The sequence below is a fragment of the Geotrypetes seraphini genome, chromosome 8 (assembly GCF_902459505.1).
Source record: "Geotrypetes seraphini chromosome 8, aGeoSer1.1, whole genome shotgun sequence".
NCBI lineage: Eukaryota > Metazoa > Chordata > Amphibia > Gymnophiona > Dermophiidae > Geotrypetes > Geotrypetes seraphini.
The window spans coordinates 105,939,066-105,951,746 of record NC_047091.1 but is presented as its reverse complement, the minus strand read 5'-3'; the positions used below and the strand labels follow the sequence as shown (position 1 = coordinate 105,951,746).

General features: G+C 44.7%; 1 protein-coding gene across 20 annotated transcripts in view; it reads right to left on the bottom strand.

Moving 5' to 3' along the window:
- Nucleotides 1–1,094: 1,094 nt before the first annotated feature.
- PTPRS (protein tyrosine phosphatase receptor type S) overlaps nt 1,095–12,681 on the bottom strand; it is a 532,810-nt gene continuing 521,223 nt past the window's right edge. For all 20 annotated transcript variants that reach the window (XM_033953845.1, XM_033953844.1, XM_033953846.1 and 17 more), the window contains 5 exons: nt 10,660–10,786; nt 9,701–9,826; nt 9,003–9,157; nt 8,462–8,597; nt 1,095–3,549 (listed from right to left, as the gene is read on the bottom strand). In XM_033953845.1, the coding sequence (XP_033809736.1) occupies nt 3,481–3,549; nt 8,462–8,597; nt 9,003–9,157; nt 9,701–9,826; nt 10,660–10,786 (613 nt within the window). In that variant the 3' untranslated portion in view covers nt 1,095–3,480. The remainder of the gene's footprint in view (nt 3,550–8,461; nt 8,598–9,002; nt 9,158–9,700; nt 9,827–10,659; nt 10,787–12,681) is intronic.

The window sequence follows — 12,681 nt, the reverse complement described above, 5'->3', positions numbered from 1 at the left end:
TGAAATTGTTTGGGGGGTGTTGAATGGGGAAAGAGATGGTATGCTGGTGCTTTGATTGGCCAAAAGGGAAAGGAAAGCTGATACCAGTGGTGTAGCGGGCAAACAGAACGGTGGCTCCCCCCGCCTGTCCCCTGCACCTTCCCGCCCCATTCCTCTTTAACTTTTCACTGGCGCGTGCAGGAAGTGACTTTAGAGGAAGAGCTGAGGCTGACACGGCAGGTTGCCCCAGTGAAGAGCCAAAGAGGTAAGAGAGTGGAGGGGGCGGAGAGGTGCCGGTGCCCCCACCAAGACAGTGCCCGGGATGGTCCGCCCTCCTTACTACGCCACTGCCCATGGACTTTCCTAATATGGCTGTTTTGGGGTTCCCTTCATGTGCTCTTACTTACTTTTAGGTCTTCCTTTTTTTGTTCTCAATGTTTCCTGCTTTTATTTGCACCTAAAAGGTTTGAAATTTTGCTGCCTTTAAACAACCAAAAAAGGTCTCACTTGCTTGTTCTGCATTGCTAGTTTGACGTAGCTATTGCTTGTCTTACAGTCTTAGATAGGGCCGTGCCAAATATTCATATTTGATTTGGCTCTGAATACATCATTTATATTTGGCTGAATAGTGATTTATATTCAAATATGAATAATCCAAGGCTCTACTGGGTCAAATCCTACAGAAATAAGCAATTTGATCTCTGATTTCATGTTGCTTCTTTTATTATTTGTTATGTTAAAGCTGAATGCTCATTATTTGTATTTGACCAAATATGTTATTCAGTACAGCTCTAAGACAAGCAACTGATGTCAAAAACTTCAGACTTGTTTCATTGGTGAAAAGGAAACAGAGGTAATGCTAAAGATTTTGTATGCTAAGCCCTATTTAGCAATAAGACAGACAGTGCCAAGCCTTCCTTTCAATCTCCCTTTAATACAAAGTTGACATATCTACATCCACAGTGGCATGAAGACCACTTACTTTTCTGTTTCGAAATAACAGTTTGAAAGTGACAGCACTTGTTCTCCCATACAAAGAAGAAAACCATTTTGACTTTGCTTCTGCATACATACAAATCAGGGTGGGGAGGTGGTACCTTTCACACACTGGGTCATGAAACCTTAAAGTTGCCTTTTTTTTGTCGTTTGATTTGTAAATATGAAAAGGGGGTTTTCAGAGGGACCAAGGAGTGGATTACTTTTAGTCCCACTAGGCCAAGATGATGTAGCCGCATTAGAACCCTCTTTGTGCCCATCTCGCTGCCCTTAGAAAGCAAGTTAGATCTCTGGCAGAGTTTATTTCTTCCATTATTAATCCCATCCTCCTCGTCGTACCTCGAATTCCATCAGTGATTATATAGGACTGTTGCCACATGCTTGGACATCATCAAAATTGCCTTTTAATCCTGTATTCCTCAGGCACTGCTTAATGTCAGTCACCGTAAGAGAATACAAGGTGACGGTGTCTCGGTTCCTCCTCTGCTCATCAGCTGCTGCCACGTTCCAGATACTGGCTTTTGCTAATAGTAAAGGTTTTCTTTTTCATACTGGAGCTGTATTCAAAATGCCAGGTGGACAGGTTTTGTTGATAGCACCATCAGGAAAGTGCAGATGTCCCAAACTAATGGAAACTAATATGTGAAAATTGGGTCGTATCATTTAGCATATTTAAAACTATGGTAAATTAAAAGAAAAAAATTAGAGATGATTTGATGATGTGTGAATAGCTTTAAGCATACAGCTATGCAGTGTGGGTCCTGTCCTAATTACCACTGCAGTGGCAGAGTTAGTGTTCGGTTTCTCTGCATTGTAGGGACTTTGGGGTAGCTGCTTCTCTGAAACTTGCCCTTGTTTTCTTTCGCTGTGTCTCATCTTGTCCATGTGGTCCTAAGGAGGCTGAGGCAACATGGGTCCAAGTGGGTGTGACATGAGTTGGCACCGGAGCCTTGCATGGATTAACCTGTAAATCCTCACACCCTCACGGAGATAGGCTTGGATATGTAAGGTATTTTTTTTCTGTTTTATTACAAAAGACTTTTGTTCATACATGAGTGAGTTTAAACCCTTTAAATGGTAGAAAAGCAATATGTAGAAGTAGCAATTTGCACTGCATCTTATGTATATTATATATATATATATTATATATATAACAGCCATTACACATAACATTTCTACAGTGAAAAAATAGACTGTCTTTGAACATAATATGAACAAATAAGCAAGTTTTTTTTCTTAATTTCATTGACTGATATTCTTTCATTTAAAAAAGGAAAAAATACACTATTTAAAAAAAAGGGAAAAGTCATTTATGTTTCAGTTACATGGAAGATTTAAAGAAAGTCACTCAGAGCTTGCATTGTGCCTCCATCTTTTAAAATTCTTGCACAGCTAGGGGACATATTTTTTTTAAGCAGCTTCCTGGACAGGTGATTTTTTTCAGACTCCTGTTCCCCTTGCTGAATTTTCACTAGCTGTGAGGGGAAAGAGCAATGTAACAGAAGATTCCTTATCTGGCAAAATTTGACGTCAGAAGCACTCTTTTCCTCACCGGGTAGGAAATTCTGCTGCCAACATGAAGCCAGTTCTGTTTGTTGAGAAGATTTTGCATCCAAATATTAAAGGAATTTCAAAGAAATCTCCCCAAACCTCTTTATGCTATAGGAAGCAGCTTCCGAGCAGAACATGAAAAAAAAAAAAAAAAAAGCAGGAACACGCATCAGGTGAATAGATGTGTATGTTGACAATCCAGAGGCCTGAATGGAGCTCCCTATGCACCAGGCCAGTGCTACTGATGGCACTAGTGTCTTATAATACCTTGATGATGATTGATTTTTGGAATCAAAAGAAATAAGGAATGTTTAGAGCATTAATAAGGGAGTGGTGAAACATTCAGGAAAAAAAAACCCAGGCATCAGGACCAAGGAAATCTTTGCCAATTTTATCACTCGTCCAGAAGCTAAAAGCTTAAGAGTTTCTCAAGACTCTGGCACAGTGTATTCCTAGCTTAGCTTTAGATTCTTATTATCCCCCATCTACTTTGCAAGTGACTTACTTTAAAGACCTGCCAACTATATTAGTAAATAAAATGAACTCTAATGATGTAACCCAAAGTCAATTTCCCTTTTCTGGTCACTCAGCTCCCTCAAGTAAAATTACAAGCATTCAGTTCGGCTTTTGGATCCATGTTATGATGTCCATAAAATCTCCTGTAGAGAACACCACTTGAGAGGTAACAAAAGCAGTCCACCACTTGAAACAATCCAGTGATATTCCAAGCCGCCTTTTCACTTTCTAGGTTACAACATGGGAGTTCCTGCAAGAGGTGTTCCTTAAAAATAAAAAAAAAATAAAAAAAAATCTTTCCCTATTTCTCCACTTTCACCATAATTCCCACATGGAAAGGGGCTTCCTTTTTCAGTTTTATGTTCAAGCACTCCTTGAGGGTAAGAAGAGGCCTTTCAGGACTTAAGTAGTTGGTTGAGTCTGCAAAATGATGGCTTTTTATGTTGCATAGTGATCAAAGCTCCCCAAGTATTCCAGGGCTGCCTGGTAGCAGAACTGATATTCATCCTGAAGCAGAAAAGAGAAAAGAGTCAGTGCTTCTGCTAGGCAGCTTTCCACAGTAAAGAAAGCCTGGTCTAGGGCAGGGGTTCTCAATCCAGTGCTCAAGAACACTCTCCAGTCAGTCAGATTTTCCACATTGAAGATATATGAGACAGATTTACATCAATTTGCATGCATTCTCTCCTTCTTGACCGGCTAGGGCAGGGGTGTCAAAGTCCCTCCTCGAGGGCCACAATCCAGTCAGATTTTCAGGATTTCCTCAATGAATATGCATGAGATCTATTTGAATGCACTGTTTTCATTGTATGCTAATAGATCTCATGCATATTCATTGGGGAAATCCTGAAAACCCAACTGGATTGCGGCCTTCGAGGAGGGACTTTGACACCCCTGTGCTAGGGTGTGTTCCAAGGAATGGGTTGAGAATCACTAGTCTAAGCAACCTACACATTACAGCAGGTTTACTCAATTCTGGTCCTTGATGTCCACAGGCCGGCCAGGTTTTCAGGATATCCCTAATGAACATAGACGCTGGAAGGGGCGGGGTGCCACAGGGGCCATGGCATCCCCCAAATTGCCACTTACTTTTATCCCTGGTGGTCCAGTGGTGCAGCGGGCAGGAACGAGCTGTCCTCGCTCCTGCCCCATTGCTAACCCAGTCTTCGCGGCTGGTTCCTTCTGCCACTGAGCAGCAATGAGCGGGAGTGTGCTTTGGCATTCCTGCTTGGCGCTCAGTGGCTTCTTTGACTGGCTCCCGTGAACTGTCCCAATTCTTGAGAGTTCACAGGAGCCAGTCAAAGAAGCCGCTGCGTGCTGCCGCTCAGTGACAGAAGAAACCAGCCGCAAAGACCGGGTTAGCAGCAGGGCAGGAGTGAGGAAAACTCGCTCCTGCCCACTGCACCGCTGGACCACCAGGCCAGAGGAGGTAGGCGGATGGGGCTGGGTACAGAGTCTGACAGGGGGAGGGGGCTAGGTGCAGTGCAAAACATGGGGGAGGGAAGGGGGCTAGGTGCAGTGCCTGAAGGGGAGAAGGGGGCTGAGTGCAGAGTCTGGCAAGATGGGGGTGGCTGGGTACAGAGTCTGGCAGGAGGAGGCTAGGTGCAGTGCATGATGGGGGAGGGGGCTAGGTGCAGTGCCTGATAGGGGAGGGAAGGAGAGAGGGCTGGGTGCAGAGCCTGACAGGGAGAGGCTAGGTGCAGGAGGTAGGGAGTTGGGAAGGCAAGGAAGACAGATGCTCAGGGGATTGGGAAGACAGATACTGCACATACAGGGAGACAGTTGGTAAGGACAAATGTACGGGGGTTGGGGTGGGGGGTTGGAAAGGAGGAAAAGAGAGATGCTGCACAGGTGGAGTAGTGGAAAGGGAGAGAAAAAATGCTGCCATGGGGGAGGGAAAAAGAACAGAGAGGTGTTGGACATAGGTGTGTGGCGTGAGAGGGAAAGAGAGATGATGTATATGGGGAAAGGAAGAAAGAGGGAGAATTGTTGGACATGATAGTGGTGGCGAGGAGGGAGGGAGGGAGGAGAGATGACCCAAAGAAGGGAGAGATGTCAGACCACTGGAATGGGAAGGAGAGAGAGAGCGAGAGATGCCAGACTACAGAATGGAAGGGAAGGAGGGGAGCGAGAGCTGCCAGACAGCAGAAAGGAGAAAGATGTTAGACCTCGGAAAGAGGGAGGGAAGGAGAGAGAGATGCCAGACCATATGAGAGGCGAAGGGGGAAAACAGAGATGTTTGACCATGAGAGAGAGATGAGATGGTGCATAGGGATTAGAGGGGAGAGGGAGGAGATGGTGCACAGCAAAGGGTGTGACAGGGAAGAGATAAGAAGAAATGCTTCTTATGGATAGATGGGCATAGGGGAGAAGAAAGAGGGAGGAGATGGTACGCATGGATAGATAGGAAGGGAAGGCATGGAAAAGTAGATTTTGAGAAGAAAGCAGAAAAATGGAAGAAAGTTGAATGTTAAAAGTTAATGCTAAAGATGGATGTATGGCAGAAAGTGAAGGAGAGAAAAACAGCAAATGGATAAGGTGGCCCTGGATACACAGTTAAGAGGACAAACAGAAGGACGTGCAGACAGAGATTGGGAAAGATGGTTTGAAAACCAAAATCACCAGGCAACAAAGGTAGGGGAAATTATTTTATTTTCAATTTAGTAATTGAATTGTCAGTTTTGAGAAATGACATCTGCTGTCTATATTTTGCACTGTTCAGGTAGAAATGCATTTGTTTCTTTTGCTAGGGGTTGAACTGCAGACAGAGTCTTGAATCTTAGGGTTTGGTTTGTATATATTAATACTTTTAGTTTGTGGTCCTGTATTTGCACAGGGATTATTTGTGTTCTGCATGTGTGACCAAGGACAGGTATTCTGGTAGGAATGAATGTTGAGAAACATACAATGTGCTTTGTGTAGTTTAATTTTGCAGTAGAGAATGACACGGGGAAAAAATCTGTCCCTGTCACTGCCCCATCCCCGGCCCACCACCCCCTTCACCGCCATTCCCTTCACTGCCCCGTCACCATCACTGCCATCCCATTCACCACCCCGTCACCATCCCCGCAGCATCCATACAAGCCTCAGTACTGCAATATTTAGCTTATTCCTTCCTTATAAGTCAAAGTTCTGGCTGCTGAACTGGAGAAAGAGATGTTCAGCTGGAAGGGCTTTGTTTATAAATTTTTATCAACACAACTAATATACTACTTTATCCTGAAGCAAAAAGAAATAGAATTTTTTTTTCTACCTTTGTTGTCTGGTTTCTGCTTTCCTCATCTTCTCATTAAATTCCTTCCATCCACTGTTTCTCTTCTCTCTGCGTCTTCCATTTGCTCTGTTACTGTGCCTCTCCCTTTCTCCCGCCCTCCAAATTGGTCTGGCACCCATCTTCTTCCCTCCGCTCCCCCCATAGTCTGGCATCTTTGTCTTCTTCCCTGCCAGCATTTTCTCCCCACTCTCTTCCCCATTTCCATTCAGCTTCTTCTCCCCACTCTCTCTTCCCCATTTCCCTTCAGTGTCTTCTCCCCACTCTCTCTTCCCCATGTCCTTTCAGCGTCCTTCTCCCCACTCTCTCTTCCCCATATCCTTTCAGCGTCCTCCTCACTCTGTCTTCCCCATATCCTTTCAGCGTCCTTCTCCCCACTCTGTCTTCCCCATGTCGTTTCAGCATTCTTCTCCCCACTCTGTTTTACCCATTTCCCTTCAGCGTCTGTTCCTCTCTACCCCACCTTTCCTCTCTTTCTCCCTCCCTGCCCCTTACCTTTGTGGTGCTTTCACCCCCCCCTGCAGCGAGATCACCTCTTAACCGCTTCCGCCATGTACTCGCACCCCCCTCCCAGACAACAGGCCCGGTCCGACAACTATGCGACAAACCTCCCTGCCCTTTACCTTCGTGGCCGGCGATGTCTAAACTGCCTTCTTACAGCAGCCGGAGCGTTGAAGTTGCTTAGGGCTGCCGGAAAGATCGTCTTTGATGTAACTTCCGGTTGCGTCAGAGATGACCTTTAGGCAGCCACACGGAGCTTCAACGCTCCGGCTGTTGTAAGAAGGCAGTTTAGACATCACCGGCCACGAAGGTAAAGGGCAGGGAGGGAGTAGGGAGATGTTTAAACTTGACAGCAGCAGTAAGGAAGGCGGCAGTAAGGAGGGAGGGAGCGCGATAGGTGACTGCTCGCGTTCCCTCCCTTAACTCCATGGGGCGGTGAATGGCCTTGTCCCCATAGCCACAGTGAACACAGGTTTTTCCTCACCGTTTTGGTGGGTTGCCCGCTGCTAGCCACGGGTAACAGCCACTGTGTCATTCTCTATTTTGTAGTTAACCATTATGTATTGTTAATAAGATTATATTGTGTGTATATATGAAAAATGAATGGAAAACATGTTATTACAATTAGTACTATTATGGGGGCAGGGTCTGGGGAGGAGCTTGCAGGCCCCCCAAACAAAAAGCATTCCACTGCCTATGCCAATGAATATCCATGAGAGAGTTCTGCATGGGGGAAGGGGAATGGGATTTGTTATACTGCCTTTCTGTGGCTACAATCAAAGTGGTTTTACATTTTATATACAGGTACTTATTTTGTGCATAGGGCAATTGAGGATTAGGTGACTTGTCCAGTCACAAGGAACTGCAGTGGGACTTGAACCCAGTTCCTCAGGTTCACAGTCTGCTGCACTAACCACTAGCCTAACCTAGACCAGGCTACTCTTCCACTCCATACCAAGGAGGCAGTGTGTACAAATCTCTCTCGTGCATATTCATTGTGGATATCCTGAAAACCTGGCCTGCCTGCGGACCTCGAGGACTGGAACTGAGTAGCCCTGCATTAGCGAGAAGTATACTCTAACCCAATGGTTTTCAACCCTGTCCTGGAGGACCACCAGGCCAGTTGGGTTTTTGGGATAGCCCTAATGAATATGCATGAGAGAGATTTGCATATAATGGAGGTGTCAGGCATGCAAATCTTCCCCATGCATATTCATTAGGGCTATCCTGATAACCCGAATGGCCTGGTGGTCCTCTAGGACAAGGTTGGGAACCACTGCTCTAACCTACAGCGCCATCTCCCAGCTGAAAAAGTTCCCTTTTCTCTCTTGCCCTTGTACTGCGTTAGTCCATTAGTCATTTCAATTTCCACAGAAGTTGCTGAGCCTTTTCCACTGTGAATAGTAAGTCTTAGGGCTCCTTTTACTAAGGTGCGCTAGCGTTTTTTGTGCTTGCACAAGATTAGAGTGTGCTATAGCGCGCTAGCCGAAAAATTACCGCCAGCTTAAAAGGAGGTGGTAGTGGCTAGCGCGCGGGGCATTTTAGCGCACGCTATTACGTGCGTTAAGACCCTAGCGCACCCTTGTAAAAGGAGCCCTTAGTTATTAAAGGTCAAAATGGAACAATCTAAAAACTTGGGTGACGTCTTACCTCTGTCTGCACCATTGCTGGTCGCTGTGTTCGTAGCATCTTTACTGTCTGAAAAATATCTACAACGCCTTCATAACGCATCCTCTCCAGGACGATACTCAATGTGATAAACACTCCGGTCCTGCCTACTCCAGCACTGGAGGAAGGAAGGATATGAAAATAGTTTCAAATTCATATGAATCAATATACCTCATATATGAAGCCTGAGGTTTATAGGAGTGGTAGGCTATGCTTGTCATTGGATCTAAGGCCAGGGATTATATATAAAGTGGAGGGACAGTTCACAGAGGATAAATTTGGGTGGAAAGCGACAAAACATATTTATGAAAGCTCTTGCAGAAATCTGAGACTTGAAATCTTTTAGCCAGTATGGTTTTTCATTCCAAAGCAAGGTATGGAAGGGAGAGAGCTGTTTCAGTCCCAATCATGACTTGTTTGATGTTGGTCATAAATAAGTTTCTAATGTCTCAAATCCTTTTTTTCCTAATGTGAATTTAACTGACATCTTTATTTGGGTTAAACACACTTGTGATTGACTTACCTGCAGTGAACAGAAATTGGCCCATCCTGACCAAACTGCTCTTTTGTCTTGTGCACCTGTCCAATAAAATCAATGAAGCCTTCGCCTGATTTTGGCACACCTTGTTCTGGCCAATCAGTGAATTGAAATTGACGAACAGTTCTTGATTGACCATCCTGAGGTTAATACAAGAAAAAGTAAACATTAAAAAACTGTGCAGGAATGGCAATGGAACATACTAGGCAAATTACCATCTTAATTTTTGCACCAAAGTCCTTTGCAGTATCTATTTTGACATCTTAAGAAGATCCCTGTGGAGTCTGTGCCTTCCAGTGTTGAACAGACACTGCACAGCATGAGCTGAAAACACAACAGAAGGTAGAATGGCTGGATATTTGCAGCACAGACATTGTGATGTGCTACCGCTAAGCACTGAGTGGCTTCTTTAGGCTGGAGGCTTTGTAAACAATGATTTGGAAAAGCTTTTAGTGCATCCCCTACAGAGAATGAGAAGAGTGGGCAGAGACAGCTCTGAAGCCACTACAGACTAATCTCTTCCCATCCTTGCCCCGTTAGAAGAATGTAGCCTACTGTTACACAGGTTGCTTAAATTTTTATTTCAGAATCCTCTCCAAAACAGATTTGTATCCAGAAGCTGTATCCACCACATCACAGTCTCCCAACTGCACCCATGATAATATAAAAAAGGCACCACGTACTCTAGCATCAGTGACCTTGAATTCTCGGAGGATGTACTGGGGCATGTTGTATTCAGCCATAGGATCCACTACAAAGTATTGGTACCGTGCAGATCTTTCAGCAGGCCAATACTGGTGACACTTTTCCTGCCAAGGAGGTTAAAAAAAGTTATTTGTGATGAGGTATTTAACAAAATGGAGAAAACAGTTTGTTCACTCTGGAATGAACCATATGGTCTTACCTCCTGCTGCAATACATATTGATGAGCATTTATCATGGGCATTATAATGGTGAGACTAACCTGTCCTCCTCAAATTATTATATCAGTGGCATCTATCTATTTATGACCTGAATTGGTACTCATCAATTTAGAGCCCTAAAAAGAAAGATTAGGGTCTTATCTTGATAATCTTCTTTCTTGTAGAAGTGTCTAGTAGTCCTGAATGCTAGGGTTATGCATCTGAACCCGCAAGTTGCTTGCAGAATGCAGCCAATTATCTTTGAACTCTATCTCCTTCCCAGGAAGCTGCTCCTGCCCTCTCAGTTTGTACAAAAGTAATCAAGCAGTACTATAATGACAAACATAACTGGAAGGAGGGAAATGGGGGGGAGGAGGAGAATCCCCACCACTACAATTCTGTTCTGCACTGTAACAAACATATTAACTTTATAACATTCAAGTAACTGATCAAAACACATACCAAAACTATGTGCAACTAGCACTAATATTATATAGCGCTCATAGCTACTCGCATGTCCTGCTATCAAGAAGAAACTTAGACCAGACTCTACTTTCTTGCGTGGTTTGTTTTTTTCTCCAGTGAAGTTCAAAGATGATTGACAGCATTAGGCAAGCAACTTATGAATTTAGACACATTAATCTAGCTTTCAGGACTATTGGACGCATTGCACTAGAATGATATGTGTTCCAAGCTCTCTCCCAGAGCTTTGTAAGCATCACTACAAACCCCAAACTTACCCGGCCCATTTCCCGCAGCTTTGTTAGCATCACAACTATGGTGGAGTTGTTCTCCCACAACATTCGCCAGAAGTCTTCCGTGGTTTCTGACAGCGGTCCTTGCGTTGCAATGTAGGCTTTTTGCTGTCTGAGATAGTCAAGTCATCAGAGTACAAAGTTAGGAGGAGAGGGAAATCAACACAAACAATTAATTTACTCAATTCAGGATTGGAGCAGCAGTTAAAGGACTACCATCTACACTGCTTCACTTCTGCTGCAGGACATACCTGCTTACCTTGTTTGTGAACCTCACCTTTAATAATGTTAATAGCAAGTTCTTACTAAGATACCTTTATTTAATTGAGATCCATCTTTTCTTATGCAATAAAATTTAACAAGGATAAATTAGGTTCTTACCTGCTAATTTTCTTTCTTTTAGACTCTCCAGACCGGTACAGTTCATTGATGGGTAATAGCTCACCATGACCAGCAGCTGGAGACTGTGACAAAACTATGGCTGTAATTCTAATAGCTGTGTTTCCCTCTAGTCCAGGGGTGTCAATCACATAAGGGGCCACATAGGCTAAGTTGCAGGCTGAATTTTTTATTAAGATACTGAGGGGTCCTTTTATTAAGGTACGCTAACCGATTTAGTGTGCGCTTAAATGCACATCTTAATAAAAGGACCCCTTAGTCTTAGTAGAAGTACAGGGTTACAACCTCTCCATCCCCACGCTTGCTCTGTGATGTAAACAAAATAAATAAAAAAGACTTTTTCTCGTTTATGTTCTCTTTTAGATCCTAATTCATGCTTGCTGTCTAATACCAGCTCTGGCAGGATACACATTTCCATCTCTATCTTTCCCTTCTGTTTCCCTTCCCTCCCCTGGAGGTCTGGCATCTTTCCTTTTTTTCGTCTCCATCCCCGCGGCTGCAGCGATGAACCCCACCATCTCTCCTTTTCTCAACTACCCTTTCATCCTGTATCTGTCCCTCCTTCCCCACCACCATCTCTCCCTTTCTCTTCTCAACTATCCTCCTATCCAGTATATCTATCCCCTCCTCTACACTATTCCTCGAGTCCAACCTCTCTTCCTTTCTGTTCCTTCCCTCCCTAAATCCCATTGTCCACCATTCTCCCTCTCCTCTGTGTTTACACTCATTATTTCTTCCCCCTCCTCAATCTGTGTACTTCTACACCAAGCCCCCCCCCCCCCGAAGGCCTGCATGTTCCCCCCTTCTTTGCAGCATCCTCCAGCTTCCCCCTGGCCTCCCGGTCTCACCTTTGGCTAATTAGGACAGCCTGCAGAGGATCACAGGCTGTAGCGATCCTTAACAGGCTGCCATCGTCCTCCGTAGCACATTCTCTCTGCTGTGGTCCCGCCCCTCCTCTTATGTCAGGGGTGGAATCGCAGCAGAGGGAATGTGTTGCGGAGACTATGGCAGTCTGTTAGGATCATTACAGCCAACTGGCAATCCTCTGCAGGCTGCTTTAAAGGTGAGACCAGGAAGCTGGGATGGAGGGAGGGAAGAAACAGAGGGCCAAATTGCGGGCCAAATTTAATTACCCTGTGGGCCAAATTTGGCACCCCTGCTCTAGTCTAACCAGTCTGCTGAATAGCCAAGCAGAACTAAGAAGTGCTAATTATAACAGTAACAATACTCCTAACAGGAGTAGCAACTAACATAGAGCAATACTGTTGGATATTGTATAGAAGAAGCCCCTTCAGCAAAACGTCCCACAGCTCGCCAACTACATCAGCTGAGTTAAAGCTGCTGTTCTTTTGATCTCCCCGACCTTACAAAAATACTAGAACCCACAGAAAAAAACCACTCTTCACGCAAATCCTGTAAGAACAACAGACAGACAAGGTGGGGACTGTACCGGTCTGGAGAGTCTAAAAGAAAGAAAATTAGCAGGTAAGAACCTAATTTCTTCTTCTTTAGCAGCTCTCCAGACCGGTACCCATCATGGATGGGACCCCTGGAGGGCCGCCACCAGAACACGCTCACCGAACATTGCGTCCCGACGTGCCTGAACAA